Below are 17842 nucleotides of genomic sequence, written 5' to 3' on the forward strand. Positions count from 1 at the left end.
TGTTGTGAGACTTCTTTCCCAAGGCTGTCAATGGTCTTCAGTGTCTCATTCAGGTGAACCATGTCATTCCTGTGAGTTTCTTCCAACCAGGACAGGAAACCATTCAAGGTCAGTCGCATGAGAGCCTCATACAGGAGCTTGTGTAGTCGCACTGCCCTGTTGTACTTGCAGCCATCCATAACACCAGCAATTGAGCCTTCTGCAATCATGCCAGACTCAATGCAGAGGTCTTTGAGCCCAGCATCTTGGAAACGCTTTCCTATTATTGCCAGCAGTGTGCAGATGGTGTGGAATACCCCAAGCCTAATGATGATATCATGGAACTTGTCATGGTGTTTCCATGTGATCTCGACAGCCTTCGCATACAGGGCTTGGTCAAAGACACAGACAATCTTCCTCAGGCCTAAGCACTGCATGATGCTCAGTGACTGGTTAAGCACCTCGTTGACAGTAGACATTTGTGTCGCTGGAGCATTGATGGTAGGCAGATAGCCTATATTGTCGGGGATGACCGTCATCTCTCCTCGAGTCAGGATGTTGAAGCCTGTCCAGCTGCTGACTGACTGTTCTTCTTGTTGTGACATGCGTGCTAGGACCCAAAGAAGGTTTTTCTCTCTGGCAAGCTTAGTATTGGCTGCAGTATCAGCATCTGACTTTTTGCTTTGTGGTGGCCCTACCCGTTGTCCAGCATTGTAAGTTGGTAACATTGGTGGGGGTCCATCAATGCTTCTCTTCTTTGTTTTGGGAACAGTGGGCATGGGTTGGACAGGAAGTGGGTTGACTGGCTTTGCTTGCACAGCAATCCCATTGACTCTGTGAGATGTTCCCTCACCACTGACAGTTTCTTCAAGACGGTCGATATTGTCCCATGCTAAAGTTGTGAATATGCCAGGATGGATGTTAGCTGGAAGGGCAATGCCACTCCCTGATGATGAGAGTTTCTGGAGACACAGGGCAGTGTTGATCTCTTCCATCTGTGAATAGGACACACTGTGACCAAGTCGGTTGAGGATGTTTATCAACTCTACATTTCCTGTCAACGATTTGACACTGAATGGCAGAACAATGTGCTTGGAAGGCTTGGTATTTCCACATGTCACTGCATATACTATGTCATGGCCAAATGACTGCAGAAGGCACTGCACTCTCTGGGATGCATGACCAGGATCATTTGAGCCTGTGAGTAGAGAGTACAGGAAGATAATGAGCGACTCTGGAATGGTAGGACATTCTGTTTCTGGTTTGACTTCAGGCGGCCAGGTTTGAGGAACATCTTGACTTTTAATGTCTGCTCTCAATTTGATGGCTGCTTTGGCTATAACATCTTGTGCACTGACACTTTTCAGGGTCTGCAGCTCCCTTTTGAGAGACTGATTTTCTTTGGCAAGTTCCCTCATGGACAAGTTATCGGGATAGAGGAGGAATTTTCCTTTCTCATCAGGGAATATCTGCAAGGCTCCATCAAACTCACTCTCCAGGTTTCGCCTTATGTGCTTCTTGGTTGATTCCTTGACTTGGGCAATGCCTTGGGAGTTCATTGAAGCTACCAGTCTAGAAGAGAGATCAGTCATTGTCATCACTTGAGGATTGCCAAAAAGCTCCATCCTGATGAAGAGGAACAGCTCATTGTATGCCTTATTCACAGCAGCTTCATACTGGGCTGCAGCATCATCATCTTCATTGCTGGCAACCTCTCCTTTGGAAACCTCTTCTTTGGTGTAAAGTCTATAGCATGACCTGTGGTAGTGCCCTTCAGCTGCTACAAGGTCTCTACTCACAATGGCAAGGATTCTGCTGTCCCTTTTCTTTGTGGCTGCACTCCTGATCTTTGCATCAGCTCGCAGTTCTCGACACTGCACCAGTACTTCTCTCGTATTCTGTCTCTTGGAATATTTGCTGTTTTTCTGACAAAATATGCACTCTGCATCATAAGTCCTAGATGTACTTGGAGCATGTCGAGCTACTCTCTTAGATTGTTTCTCTTCAGCAGAGACACAACTTTTATTTTCTTTTGCAAGGAGGCCATCAAGAATTTGCTTCATAGTGAAGATACTGCGACACTTTCTGTGGTAGTAGATTGCTGGAATCTGTCCCTCAGGAATGTCTTTTGCCAGTTTCAAAACTGGTGCATGATTTCGTATCTGAGCTGCCCTGAGCAGAGTTCTCCATGAGTCGACACTTTGTAGTGAAACCAGCTTATCTGTATCATCAGAACAGTGGATAATGCACTCCACCCGTGGGCACTTTGGTATTGGGTAAAAACTTGCTTGTTCACCAGTGGCCATATTCAGTCAGTTTTCACCTGCCACATACAAACAAATACATGTAACTTAGGTGTATGAACACTACTAAAACAAAGTTTACTTTGCTTCACCAGCGTCATATTACCATTATTTATCTTACATAGCCACAAATAGATACATTACCTAGTTGCTATGCAACAGCTGTATTTTGTCCACATGAGGCCGCTAAAATCAGCACAAGATGAAAGTTCCTCGTAGCCACTTTAACTAATCATATTAACATATACATTAAAAGAACATGCTAACATTATGGGAAATTAGCTTACAATCTTCTCCAGAGTGAGACAAGAATATAGATACCAGTTTCCTCTATATGTGTTTAGTAGAAAGCTATCTGGCTGCACGTTAGCCTAGCTTAGCACAATGAATGGAAGTACACAGTACTGGTTATCCTTGGTTGTTGGCCAACTAAGAACTGTCCCAGAGTTTAAGCTAGGCTAATCAGTACCAGGGGTGTTGAAATGCTATATTTGTAAAAATCTGGGAAAATACACAATCGTGAGAGGCACAGAAACATGTTTCCTGAAAGAAAAATGAAATAGCTGCTCATTTGGAAAGGTCATCATGTATTATTTTACTTCTGTTAGTGTACCAAATAAAATGGCACCAGTGAAGTTGTGTCACCTTGGGTGATATCGATATCTGGTCTGACCCATGGACTAACTGGCTTTGGTCTAGTTAGTTTCTTAGTAATAATGCCCTTCTAATTTAAGGTTCACAATCACCTCACACAATGAAATAGTATGGGTATATTATACATTTCCTGAATCTTTACAGTCCTGTGAGTATTCCAGTTTTTGTGTTTTGTGTCCCTGATATTCCTAGATGCCACAGGGCTAAAAGAAAGTATATAGTTTAGGCGAACATTGCAGAAAGATGTGTGTTATTGACGGGTTGAAGAGCTCAAGTGACCTCTATATTTGTGAGAAATATCCACAACAGGGCTTGAATGAAAGCTAAGAAGGTCCCCTTTAAAATGATACCAGAGACAATATTATAGAACATTGAAAAATGTCCTGACCATGAGGCTAAACCAGGATATGCACCAGCGTCTAAAATGCAATTTACTTTAGGGGGTGGTTAACTTCATGAGCTGATAACTGTGATACAGCTGCCACTCAGGAATGGTTATCATACCAAAATATCATCTACAGACATGGATCCTTTCAAAAATTATAAGTAAGTTTTGCCACCTTGAGTGTACCGAAATAGGAAATTTTGGGCTCTGGCCCATGGACTAGTAGTATGTCAGTAGACATATTTGACTGATCGATACCTTTTTGTTTGTTTTTCACACAGGGAAACCAAATTCGTCTAGGATTAGGATTGCCTTTGAGACTATCCTGGGAACGCAATACACTCTTTCACCACGTTGCAAATTGGAGGGCGCTGATTTACCAATTTGAATAAACGTAAATGAAACGTTGGGTAAACCTGGCCATTTACTATATGTCCCACTTAAATAGAGTTTGACAAACTCGAAAACCTTTTTCTAAATGTGTGCATGCAGTTTGAAGTTACGCTGAACGGTGAGTTTAGCAACAATTGCTGGATGTACCGGAATAATTAGCAGCTCATCTCTGAAGAAGGGAAAGACACCTTCTCCGAAATCTATCTTTAATGCTTTTTACAGGATAGCCTAGCGTTAACAATTTCTCTCGACCAACGTTTTCACAAATACATACCGAACCCTGAAAAGAAAGAAGAATAAAAGCGGATTATAGTTTTGAACTAGTCTTCGTTAATACGCGCAACTACGTAGGGGAACTTCCTGTTTACACGCGTCTCATCCGGATGCTGCCACTTTAGTGATTTCCCACCTCATTTATCCCTTTAATGAAAAATGTGAGGGAGACGTGTCACATTATGCAAATACAGTACTTTGAGACAAAGAAAACTATTGAATGTCTTTTATCAAAATGACAATGGTAGTTTGGTGAGTAGAAGCCCAGTTTCCCTTGGCACCCAGGAGGAAACGGTGCTGGTTAAAGAGGGGTGTGTAGAATGACGAGTGGTCAGACGCTGGAGAACGTTTAACACGTGATTGGAACAACAGAACTGTTTGTTTGTTTTTAACATTTTATTAATTCAATTTCAACATTAGAAATGCAATACAGATAACAGTAGTACCGGTTGATTACTATAATAACAATTGCAAATAAAGACAGGGGAAAAAGCAAAAAAAACAAAACGCCAGGGGTTACACTTACAAACAATGTATGACACAATCAAATTAAAAAAGTGCAACGTAAAAAAAAAGACCAAATGTAGGCTGCAGTTATAAAAATATTGTAACGGTGCGGGAGACACGGGTTCGTGACCCGGCTGTGGCGATACTCCCGAGTGCCCCCCCCCCCCCAAATTCGCTGCATTGGTGTCAGAAGTGGGATGCTAACGAGTCGGACCCTTTAGTCGACTGGTTAACATTGTCGCTCACCGTGAGGAGAATGGTGGAGCAGGGATACTTCACAAAAACCGTGACGCCAATGGATGAACGCCGCTTCACTTTTCTGCTGCCAAAGGAAAAGAGGGATGTGTGCGGGTCTTTCTTGAGCACGGAGCCGATCCCGCAGTGAAGGACTTCATAGGGAGCTTCACGGCGCTTCACTATGCTGCCATGCACGGCAGAGTCCGCATTGCCCGGCTGATGTTGGAGTCCGAATTCCGCCATGACATTATCAATGCCAAGAGCAACGATGGCTGGACACCACTCCATGTGGCAGCACACTATGGCCGGGACTCGTTTGTTGGAAGTAGATTCACTAAGCGATAAAGGGACCACCCCACTTCAGCTCACCATCATTCGTAAACGCCCGAGCTGCGTACGGATCCTTCTGGATCACAATGCAAACATCGACATCCAAAATGGCTTCCTGCTGCGATATGCAGTTATTAAAGGCAATCACTCGTACTGCCGTATGTTCTTGCAGAGAGGAGCGGACACTAACCTGGGCCGTCTAGAAGATGGACAGACGCCACTGCACCTGTCAGCCCTCAGGGGAAATAGCAGCGTATGTGAGCCTGGATATGCCTTCTGCTTTGGAGAGTAACGTTCTACCCCTTAAGGATAGATCTCTTTGAAGCCACAAATTAAGTTTCTTCCTAGTTCTCTCTATGACCGGGGTAAAGTTCAATTCACATCTATCTTTCTGGTTTTTCGTTACAAGTGTAACGTGCACGGATAAGAAGACACGCTGGCCTCTGGCTCGCGATTCTGACCCTTTAGTCGAGCGGTTAGCGATGTCTCCTGCGGTGCGGCCGATACGGGTTCTTTTCCCGGCCGCGGCAGTTCTTGTGGTTGCGTTGTCCCCCGAATTCGCTACATTGGCGTCAGAAGTGGGATGGAGCGACCGTAAGGCCATCGGAAGCGTATGAGGCGTGAAGGGGCTGATATGCTTAAGCGCGGGGACGCGGTTCCCGAAGGAAGGGGGTAGTGTAACGTGCACGGATAAGAAGACACGCTGGCCGCTGGCTCGCGGGTCTGACCCTTGAGTCGAGCGGTTAGCGACGTCTCCTGCGGTGCGGGCGATACGGGTTCGCTTCCCGCCCGCGGCAGTTCCTGTGGTTGCGTTGTCCCCCGAATTCGCTACACAACTATACCCAGGTAGATGACTCTGTCCTTAATTGGAATATTGCAGATGGAGGGGAACTCACATTTCTTTACAGTCATTAACTCACACTTATTTACATTTAAATGAAGACCTGAAGCATTAGAAAACCCCTGAATTGAATTAAGAGCAAGAGGAATTTGAGAGGAGTCCTTTAAGAAAAGGGTAGTGTCATCAGCCAGCTGGCTGATGATGATTTCCCTATCTATAATAGACACGCCATTCACGCCACTAGCTTTGATATGATTAGTTAAGAGTTGGGTGGACAGCAAAAATAAATAAGGACTGATGGGGCAGCCCTGACATATGCCACGTTGTAACTCAAATCTGGGGGATGTACCACTTTTCAATTTAATCGAGCTATTTCCATTAGTGTACAATGTTCTAATTGCTCTGGGAAAAATTTTACCAAAACCAAATTTTTTGAGTGATTTAAAGATAAATTTGTGTTCAGTTGAATCGAAGGCTTTGTAAAAGTCCAGGAAAAGGATGAAACTTTCATTATCACCCAACTCTGGGTAATCTAATATATCAAGTACAAGCCTAATGTTGTTAGAGATATGCCTATTCCTCATAAAACCAGACTGAGTTTCAACTATGATATCATCCAAAACAGTTTTAATGCGTCTAGCAAAAATAATGGCTAACATTTTGTAATCATTATTTAGAAGGCTAATCGGGCGCCAATTGTCAACAAGTAGCAAGTCTTGTTGGGGCTTAGGAATAAGGGTTATTAAGCCCTGTGTTAAAGTGGGAGGGAGAACACCTTTGGCAATACTTTCACAAAATACCTCAAACAAAAAGGGAGACAGTTCCTCAGAGAAAAATGTATAGAACTCTGAAGGAAGACCATCTATACCAGGGGATTTGTTGTTCATCAGACTAGTAATTGAGTCCACTATTTCCTTAAGAGAGATTGGACGATCACAAAAATCTTTGTCAGTAGTGGTGATTGGATTAGTGTCCGCCAAATTATCTGAATTAGTGTCAGCCAAATTATCTAGACAGTATTATCGTCACACTATTGAGAACTATATAGATTCTTATAGAAATTGGAACAAAAGTTGGCAATCTTGTTTGCATCATCACAACTTATGTTCTTTATCCTAAATTGATGAATGGTATAACTTTGGACTGGGATTTTTCTAACCTAAAGAAATATGCCGAGTTCTGTTCCCCTTCTTCCAGCCAACGCTTCCTAGACCGTACAAAGGCCCCTTTAGCATTAGATTGATAGAGCTGGTCCAATTTGTTCTGATATTCAAACAGTGTATCTTTTTCTTCTCAGGACAATTTATCAGGACAAATGGAGGATAAGGCAGTAATCGTGGAAATCACCTTTTCTTCCTCATACCTTTTATCCCTCGCAAGATTACTACAGTACTTCCTAAAAAAAATTACCCACTTCAAATTTTAGAAGCTCCCATTTACTTCCATATACATCATCAGCCTGGGCCCCATTCCAGAAGATTTGTATTAATTCTTTAACCCTGAGTTGAACCTCTTCATGACACAAAACAGAACTGTTAAGGTTCAAGTATGAATTCTGTGAGCATTGCCAGTAGAAGGCAGTAAAGATATATGAATTTGTACAGCCTTGTGATCAGTTAACGGGGTGGAAAGAATGTTAACGTTTGCAGAGTCTTTAAGATTGTTTGAGATTAACCAAAAATCCATTCTAGATTGTCGAGACCTTGATAACAATTCTGTCATGAGGGTATCGGTCTCTCCAAGCATCCACTAAATCAAATCTTTGCATTACCATTTTAAGATATGTATTGGCACTACTCTGTAGTCCTGGTGTCCACCTGTCAATAGTGTTGTCCAAAGTAACATTAAAATCCCCACCTATGATTAGATAAGCACTAGGATATCTGGCCAACCAATAGATAATTATTTTTTCAATAATATTCAGCAAAATATTGTTATCTGACATGGAGTTATATCCATAAATGTTTATTATTATCAAGTTGGTGTTGTGAGGGTCAAAAACCTGACAGATATAGTGGCCATTCTCATCGCAGTCTGTATGCAATACACCCCCTGTAAAGTTATTTTTAACAGCGCAAACCCCCGCAGAACGTTGTGAAGCATGTGAGAAAAAAAACAACCTCATTTCCCCACTGAGACCCCCAAAAATGTACATCTTCATTGACAGAATGTGTCTCCTGAAAAAAGCACAAGTCTGTTTTACATTGTTTCGCAAATAAAAATACAGCTTTTTGCTTGAAATTATCCCTTAACCCCCTGGCGTTGAGAGAAACTATAGAAAACGACAAACTTGTATCAGAAAGATTAGGCTAACTTTAAAACGTGAGCAACACACCTTAAACTCTAATAGCTATAGAGTTGAATGATACGAGAACAGCATCATAAATGCAAAAATGCAAAAACAACTTAGGCATAGCCATCAACTTTTACATTAAGCAGAGCATATATCAAAGGCAACACAGGTGTAAGTATGTTTGGATATGTAGTGCACCTTAACTCAGACTGGAAGATGGATCTCCTTTTTCTCAATGAAGGCACGACCACCTACAAAGTAAGCAACTTTCCCAGCCTTGCGTGCTTTGTCCATGAGCGGACACAGCTTCTTCCTCGTCTCTCGGTCAGCTTTGCATAGATCTTCCGCGAAGCGAAGGCCATTATCTCGACGGTAGGAAGAGCTCTTTGCTGCAGTCCACACGGTTTATTTATGTGTGTGTACACACACACACACACACACACACACACACACACACACACACACACACACACACACACACACACACACATGTATATATACACACATACATATATATGTACACATATACACACACACACACACACACACACATACATACATACATACATACATACATACATACATACATACATACATACATATGCATACACGCACACACACACACACACACACACACACACACACACACACACACACACACACACACACATACGTACATAAACCGCCCTGTGATGGCCTGGCGGCCTGTCCAGGGCGTCTCCCCGTCTGCCGCCCAATGACTGCTGGGATAGGCTCCAGCATCCCCGCGACCCTGAGAGCAGGATAAGCGGCACAGATAAAGAATGGATGGATGGATGGACATACATAAACCAATTACAAACAATACAATACAGCAGGGGACATGAAGAAAAAAAACAAGACATCGTATATTTTCAAAGTTTGAAGGTCACAACGAACTTTGTTTTAGCTAAGTGAAACATACATTCTTATATAATACAAATTTTTACAAATGAAAACGGAAAAAGGCAGATAATCAATTAAATATGCAAAGTAAACAACTAACAAGTATAAAGTATCTAAACATGATAAACAAAAAGCAAAATAAAGTCAATGAAACTTAATCAGAGGCTACAGAAAATAGTTCCTATATAATATGACAGTGTGCATTCACTTTTTTATTTGTCATAAGGGCCAGTGTGTCTATATATTGAACTCACCCAGAAAAGCACCAAGGTATGGGAGGGACCTACAGAACCTTGCTTTATGTATGTGAAATTTACCAAGTGAAATTATAAGATTCGTCATGTAATTTAAAGATTTATTTTCACATTCAAATTTAGTAACAATGTTTTTATTATAGACTGTCCAGTCTTGTTAAGTATAAAATTCTCTACGTCTCTCCAAAACACAGATGAGGAGGGGCCGTGACAAAACAAATGCATAACCGTTTCTGGATCAGCGCTACAAAAGGTGCAATTAAGTTCTATGTCAGTAAATTTGGAAATTAATGCGTTACATGGATATATGTTGTGTAAAATTTGAAAATGGATTTCTCTGATTCTATTCGAGATACAGAATTGAAATGGGCACAACCAAGCCTTACGCCATTTTATGCCATCCAATTGTGAATTCCAGAAAGGTTTCCCTCTGGGTGAAATCTTATTATAGTCATAAAGCACGTTCTTTATGTTTGTTGGTACATTTCCTGTCTGTTAATTTTATTCCGTTAACTTTTAAACAATGTATTGAAGACTAACGTTTTGATATCCTAAGTGACATTTCATTAATTCAATTATGCCTGTGGGATTAGCCCTTATCACAGAAGAAAATTCTTTATATTTGACTGGAAAAGATGTGGCTTTTTGGAAATTTTCATAACTATAAAGATTGCCTTTATCATCAAACAAATCTGTAACAAAGATTACACCCATTTCAACCCAGTTCTCTTTATATATACATTTCTTGTTAACAGTGATATTACCATTGTTCCAAATTATATCCTTATGTGGTGGAAAGTTGTGAACATAACATAATTTCCAAGACAATAAAGCCTGCTGATAGAACGTTGAGAGTTTTATCGGCAATTTAGAGACAGTGTAATTACATCCCATTAGAAACTTTAAGCCACCTACATTTTTAAATATATTGTGTGGTATATAATTCCATAATGATTCTGGGAGCTCCAAACATTTTTTTAAGCCATTTGACCTTGAAGGTGCAATTTAAATGGACAAAATCTAAGATTTCCAATCCTCCTTCAGCTCTCTCCATTCTGAGTATTTCTTTTTTTTTAAGGTAATGGTGTCTGTTTTTCCATACAAATTTGATAAATAAATTATTAACTTCTTTCCAGAGCACATCATTAACATAGCGTGACAAGGTAGGATAAACTAGTCTTGATACTCCTTCAGCCTTTGTTAATAACACTCTTCCAAAAAATGGAAAGATCTCCCTGAAGCCACATATTAAGAATTGAATTGGTTTTCTTAATTTTAGGAAGAAAATTTAGCTGCTGTCTGAGAGCCATAGCCTTTGAAATGTGAATACCAAGGTATTTTACACATTGTTTAACAGGGACATCAAACACAAGTTTCTCTTCAGTCTCATATAAACATAAAATTTCACTTTTGTTTGTATTGGGCTTAAGACATGAATCAACAGAACTCTTTGTATGTAACCGGCAGACCGACTGCTGACGTACTTCCTGTAGTAGCAGTAGTAGGCGGTTCACCTTACTACGGTGGCTGTTACATGTCAAACATTTATTGGAACAAATACGGTGTTCTACGGGGTGTAAAACAGCTCTGGGGGACCAATGGACTCCTCTAAACCCAATGGGAAGCAGCCGAGTCCTTTACTTTATTTGTCGAGCGCCTATGCACTAAAAGTAGACTGGCATACTACTCCGACAACAGCAGAAGCCCTACAATAAAATGTCCAAAGCAGGTGAAAAAATAAAAGATAAAAAAACCCCAACTATTTTCCATTTTTTAATCTTAATTATCCGTCACCCTACTTTCACTTTGGGTGAAAATAAAGCAGTCTATGAAAAGTCTATGAAAGCTGATTTTATCATCTCGTTTGAGAACAGTTAACATTTTTCATTTCGGGCATTTGATAAGATGCGAACATGAGAATACTGTGAAGAAACATTTAAACTATCATGTTTTGGCATGAAATTCCAAACTGCTAGTCATGTCTATGCAACCCTGTTGCTCTTTGTTTAGTTTTTTCTGCCATCTTGTGGCTACATGAATGTAGTTGGAATTATTATTTTTTTCTCACCCCAAAAGAGACGTTGACATTTAAGATTTTAAACACACACATACACACACGCGCGCAGACTAACCGGACTACTAATCGGAATGGATTGCACTTTTCTTAATATTGGTATGAGTTGGAGGTGGCAGAGTTGAAGATGCTAAGATTTTCATTGGGAGTGACGAAGAAAGACAGGATTAGGAATGAGTATATTAGAGGGACAGCTCAGGTTGGACGGTTTGGAGACAAAGCAAGAGAGATTGAGATGGCTTGGACATGTGTGGAGGAGAGATGCTGGGTATATTGGGAGAAGGATGCTGAATATGGAGCTGCCAGGGAAGAGGAAAAGAGGAAGGCCAAAGAGGAGGTTTATGGATGTGGTGAGGAAAGACATGCAGGTGGCTGGCATGACAGAGGAAGATGCAGAGGACAGGAAGAGATGGAAACGAATGGATGATCTGCTGTGGCGACCTCTAACGGGAGCAGCCGAAAGTAGTAGTAGTAGGTATATCATAATGTTCCGTCATTACCCCATAATCAGTTTGTTCCCGTCGGTGTTTTTTCGCCATATCAACTCATGTCTCGGGGCTTCTCTGTAATCAATACAGACACTGACTGACAGCCCTCCGGACCCGTCATCAACCTCAACGAACAGCTGTGAACACTAGTGGAGGAATTAGTGTGGTTTACACAATAAATGTGTTTGTCTTACATTTTAACCACTGTTTCTTTACCCAACCACTCAGGTAATGTCCAAATGACAACATTAGGGTTAAGGGGATAATTCAGTTTCAGGGGTTTTCACTATGTGTCCTACTTACAAAGGGTTAGACAGACGAGGGGACACCCATGTCTATGTGTGCAGTTTAAAGTGTGTTGAACAGTCAGATTAGTCTATTTTAGCTCAATTGCTAGATGTCTACGGGACATCCGAAGCTTCTCTTAAAAGATGGAAATTCACCTTTTCTGAAGCCAAGCCTTAATACTTCTTTACTCCTTAATGTATCGTTACGTTTACATAAACCAACTTTTCCACAAACATATGCAAAATACAAAAAAAATCAGATAGTTTGAATTATTTTTCCATAATAAGCATATCCATCGTCTTCCACAGTAAATAACATAAATCTGTTATTTGAATGTCTACCTCACATTTTTCTGTTTTTACAACAGCATTATGTCAGTGTCTCATGTTTTATTTTGAGTATCTCACCGGAAAACTTTTCTAGTATATAGAAATTTCCTTGGTAAAATTTCAAGTAAACTTAACTGAATTTGAAGCAGGTGAGAGCAGACCATGACAGCATCAATTCTACAGACATGAACCACACAACCATTTTTGCTTGTTGGTATCAGATATATTTACAGATGATGTCAGTGGGAGACAAACTCCCTTGTGCAATTACAAATCAAGATTCATCCAAATTTTCAAATAAAACGGCATGGAACCTAAAATAGCAGATTGAACAAAATGTAAAATGACCACTTAGATGCATTTGCTTTTTATAATATAATATTGAAACATGAGTGATGCAATATAGAAATATAATAAAGTTCATATATCAGCTAAAATTCAGAATGAGCAACATTGCTGGTTCAAAGTATAAGAACATGATACTGATGTTGAAATAGTAAAAAACAATAATGGGAAAAAAAGCTTCAGGTTAGTAAAAAAAAAAAAAAAAAAAACCCCAGTTTCCTATCAATATAAAATAAAATCAATGAATCAATTTGTCTTTCAAATAACAAATAGTTAGTTGAGGTGGAAAAATGCCAAATATGAACCAATTCCAATTTCGCCACATCACACTGTTTTCTTTCAAAGAAAAAAAAAAGACTCAAGTAGAAGCAATATACAAAATGAAAGCACTATATAAATACAAAAGTGTGCAGTTAGGTGAAATACTACTGCAGGAGCAGAGCGCAATAAATTTGAAAAGGCTGGCAATTTAAATCAGATTTTAGTGAGAGATGGTTTTGCTGTGATCACATGACAAAGTTACAAAAAGGGCCACGGGGCTACAGAACAACATCAATCTCATGCCATCACCGATGATGAAACAGAGACAAGGCATTTCAGAGAAGTAAAACATACAGAACCACAAACATACAGAAAAGGCAGTACCCTCTTGAGAGACGGTAAAAGAAAATAAGTAAAATGCTTGAGTTGGTGCTTCCGTTGTGCCCAAATTTTTTTGGAGGGATGTGGTGTAGTGACATCTTCAGGGGCAAGAGAGAACTGGCGCTTTGATTGGTCTTGTCTGTCCCTGGGAGGGGGGCTGGAGGCAGAGGAGAGAGGGGAGAGGAAGGAGGGCAGGGCTGCTGGGTGGCAGAGTTGGAGACATCCAGGAAAAGAGTATATAGTGTGGACTGGTGGGGGTTACTTGGTGGTTTAGTTAGCATCAGAAACCCGATGGCGTCAAGACATTCATGTCTCGGGGTTTGAGTTTGTGTGGCCTTTGAGATGCATGTTTGGCCTCAATGCCCGAGATCTCAATCTTGGGGGGCATGAGGTTTGCAGGGTCATCCACCTTGAGGCCGACCTGAGTCTTGATGCCCTCCATGGTGGTGGACTTCTGGAGGCCAAAGTATGACTGCAGTGTGAAGCCTGGGGGCAAAGGAGAGGGACCGATGGAACTGTTAAGTGAACTAAATCTACATGTAGTCTGTGTCAGACTCGCATGCTTCTGCCATGTCAATGGGCAAAACAGATTAAATTTATGTTTTAGGCTGCTTACAAGAGTTTGTCTGTGTTTCTGAAACCAGTCAGTTGTGCTCAAAGGTGAAATGGAGATCAAAACACACTGGGAACTCTCCACAATCAAAAGGACAAATCTAGTTCTACAACGATCTGTTCCATCTAATGTGTAACATAATGACACTATGAACAAGTAGTAGCACTACAGATGATGAGACTAATATAGAGAGCCTTTACCTGGGCTGCTTTCAGAGCCAGGGTCTGTGGGGGACTTCTGCACCACAGACCTTGTTCCGAAGAAGCTCCATCTATCTCCTCCTCCTCCTCCCTCATTTCCTCCCATCTCTACACTGTGGTTGGGACTGCTGAGCTCCGGGTTGGAAAGAAAGGATGCAGGACTCAGGTTGAACCAGCTCCTACATGCCAGTGATAAATTATCATAACACAGAACACACCAGCAGACATTAAAGAAACAAGAGACATCCAACACGCTAGAGAATAGAAACTTGTGTCATATAGCTAAGAGGTCTTTCTATTCTGCCAAGAGTTTAAGCCAGCTCAAATTTTGACAACTAAGTTTTTTCACAACAAGATATTAGTCTGGGAAATGATCCATTGAGTATCAATTGTGTCCAGCAGCTGGAAGCCGGAACAATCAGTTAACTATGGGGAGAGTTTAGATGATGACCAACAGTGAGTAGCACCATATTTGGAAAACAACAACAATGGTGGCACTGCACACTGGATGTCATCATTTAAATCCTCCCTTATAGTTTGCTGATTGGTCTGACTTTGCACGACCAGTAGGGATGAGTGATATGGGCAAAAAATATCTTGATATTTTGTCATTTTGACAATGTTGATATTTGACCGGGAAATATTAATAATACCTTTTTGAAAGCTGAGAATTCAATATTTCCTGCTAGCATACAGAGTGACTTGGTGAGTGAGACAAGCGAGTTTGAATCCATCTCTTTCAAAATTGATTGTTACCATTCGTTTTGCAATGTAGTTGGTGACAGTGTTGGTTATATCTTGCCGTTGGTTGCTTTTCTTGTCATACAGCACTCTTCTGTTAAACAATTCAGCTAATGTAGTCCGTACCTGCTTTTGAGCTGACAGTTTGGGATTTTTTGCGAGGGTAGCTGCCTCACGTAGTCTTTTGTATTCGGCATACTCTTTGCCTTGTTTAACACAAAACTGACAAAACAAATTGGTTGTCAAAGTAGCTTTAACTGGAACTGGCTTTTAACAGTTTACAAATCATCCTCTCTTGTTTAAGATCAGCATTTATGAATCAAAACCATCCCCACATGAGAGGAATTGAGCCATGTCTGGGAATTACATCTTCCTCCGTGGATTCTGAGCCTCTTCACTTTGACAGTGAGGGGCAGTTCTGTGTCAACACCTTCATCTGGCTCATTGCTAATTTTCTTTGTTTATCACTCACCAGTAACACGAAGTTGTAATCAAGCAGAAAATTAGAGTGAGATAGTACATGTGAAGCCTCAAATGCCGAATCTTTTTTATGCACCACATGCAGAACAACCGATTAGGTCACTCAAGCAGGCCTTCTTGAGTCAGAATGTGTGATTGACTGATGCAAAGAGGCATACTCAATAATGCTAGTTGGCGTCTCGCAGGTACATTAATATCGATATCATCACATATGTCATATGCTCACCCTTCGCTGCTGGGGTCAATCGATTCTCAATGGATCCCTTCCAGACTAATATAGTGAAAAATCCTGAGCTGGCAAGATTTAGGGCTACCGTAGGGCCAGCCTTGCACTAGAGGTGAATATAATTAACTACCTGTTAGAATAGAAAGCCAACAGTAGTGCAGGCCCTCAGGGTCGTAGTTGAAAATATCTAATACAGTAATATCATACTATAAGTGATACCAAGGATCATGGGATTTTAGGCAATTGGTGTGGCAAGATACACTAGTGGTAGTATTAGTAGTAGGTGTGGCAAGATACACCAGTATGGGGTGCCCACCTGCGATTGACTGAAGGTGATGCGTGGGGACTGACGCAGGGGGTGACAGAGGGGGTGACACTGGGGGTGACTGAAGGGGTGCCACAAGGGGTGGAGTGAGCCGATGTTGAAAGCCTGTCCTCCTTGAAGTCCCCGGCTGGCATCCTCAACTTCTGCACAGACAAAGGGAGGAAGAGGAAAGGGATTTAAATGCTGTCATTTATTGCTAATAACCTTCAAACTGTATTACAAATAAAAAGGCTTTGTGTTTATTTACATGGTCATTTTGCATTTAGAAACACTAACACAAATCCCACACAGTCTAAACAGAATGGCCACGAAAACAGCAAACAACTGCTAAATATCTCTAAATAAATACATAGATTGCTAGCTAAATATATAAATATAAATAATAAATGTCTCGCAATGTTTTTTAAGGGGTACCGCCCCTCCCCGCCCCCCATAGCATCACAGATCTTTGGACTGGCTGCCAAGAACACAAGTGGGGGGCAGAGCCTTTGGTCCTATACCAGGCTAAACAAAGTCCACTGGACCTCAGCCAAGGGCTATGTCCTTCGAGGTCAGTCCTGCTCTGGTGAAATTCTAGCTAAAGCAAAACTACATTAAGCAACATTTTCAAGATAAAACTACTGTTTCACGAAACAAAACAACCAACTAGTTCTTTCCAGCAAATATCACTAAGAAAACAGAGGGAAGCTACTTGAAACCTACCTAACTATTTTGAAATGAACTTATATTGTGCGCATACAACCCGCACAAGCCTCAAGTGTAAGATCAATTACAAATTTACAGAAAAAATAAATCCTGATTAAATCAAAGAAAGTTGAATCAGTTCATCTGGATACAATGTTTATTGACAGAAATGTTCCATCACTCATCTAAGAGACCTCTTCAGTGATCTTTGAAGAGGTCACTTAGATGAGTGATGAAACGTTTCTCATAAAAAACGTGTCCAGATGAACTGATTCAACTTTCTTTGATTTCTTTACTTCGATTATTGAGTTTGCATAAAGACAATCCCGATTAAATGTTGCAATAAAACATCTGGTAGCTTGAAATTCACAGTGTGGATTTTTTTTCTCCCCCCCCCCCCCCAATTGTATTGGAGGAAGAAAAAAAATAGTGCCATACGCAAAGGAAATTAAATGTCAAGTCATACACACAAATACCATTATTGCACATATACACTTGCCTTTGTGGTTAAGTCTTCTTGAGTGAACGTAATCGCTGGAATTATTTTAACCAGTTTAATTAGCTGCAAATGGTTGTAAACAAAATCCCAAACACATGCGGAAGGGCCCTCCAAACGCATATCCACCAAATCTACCTGGCTCTGCATTCTGTTCAGTGCATCAGTCATGTTGTGAGTGGAGTGCAGAGTACCCTCCGCACGTCTATATATGCTCTGTGCTATGTTCTAACCCTGTTCGGTCAAGCCCCCATCATCTAAATCAGGATTCAAAACCAGCTAAGGGGTTTCACTTTTTACTGTCATCTGACCACTGACGCACGGGGGGGGGGAGTAGTGGAAAAGGGTCAAGTTGCTCTTCTGCACCGGAAAAGTGGCATCACTCCCATTTTATTTTGGAATCAAGTCTTAAACACTAACATTTCAGAGAGGATGGATGCGTGTTTTCATTTATTGCATCCCCATTCCACCGACCGTAGATCACGTGAGCGCTCATATCTACGTGAACGAACGGCGAACGCCACTCCAACCATCAGTT

At 41.0% G+C, this 17842-nt stretch overlaps 1 protein-coding gene and 1 pseudogene across 2 annotated transcripts in view; one reads left to right on the forward strand and one right to left on the reverse strand.

The window, feature by feature from the left end:
- The first annotated feature begins 4750 nt into the window (after nucleotides 1–4750).
- Nucleotides 4751–5353, forward strand: LOC130109755 (ankyrin repeat and SOCS box protein 7-like; annotated as a pseudogene).
- Nucleotides 5354–12753: 7400 nt separating this feature from the next.
- Nucleotides 12754–17842, reverse strand: part of LOC130108507 (putative monooxygenase p33MONOX) — a 71011-nt gene continuing 65922 nt past the window's right edge. For both annotated transcript variants that reach the window (XM_056275471.1, XM_056275478.1), the window contains 3 exons: nucleotides 16116–16267; nucleotides 14353–14531; nucleotides 12754–14025 (listed from right to left, as the gene is read on the reverse strand). In XM_056275471.1, the coding sequence (XP_056131446.1) occupies nucleotides 13820–14025; nucleotides 14353–14531; nucleotides 16116–16267 (537 nt within the window). In that variant the 3' untranslated portion in view covers nucleotides 12754–13819. The remainder of the gene's footprint in view (nucleotides 14026–14352; nucleotides 14532–16115; nucleotides 16268–17842) is intronic.

Source organism: Lampris incognitus, chromosome 1 (assembly GCF_029633865.1).
Source record: "Lampris incognitus isolate fLamInc1 chromosome 1, fLamInc1.hap2, whole genome shotgun sequence".
Taxonomy (NCBI): domain Eukaryota; kingdom Metazoa; phylum Chordata; class Actinopteri; order Lampriformes; family Lampridae; genus Lampris; species Lampris incognitus.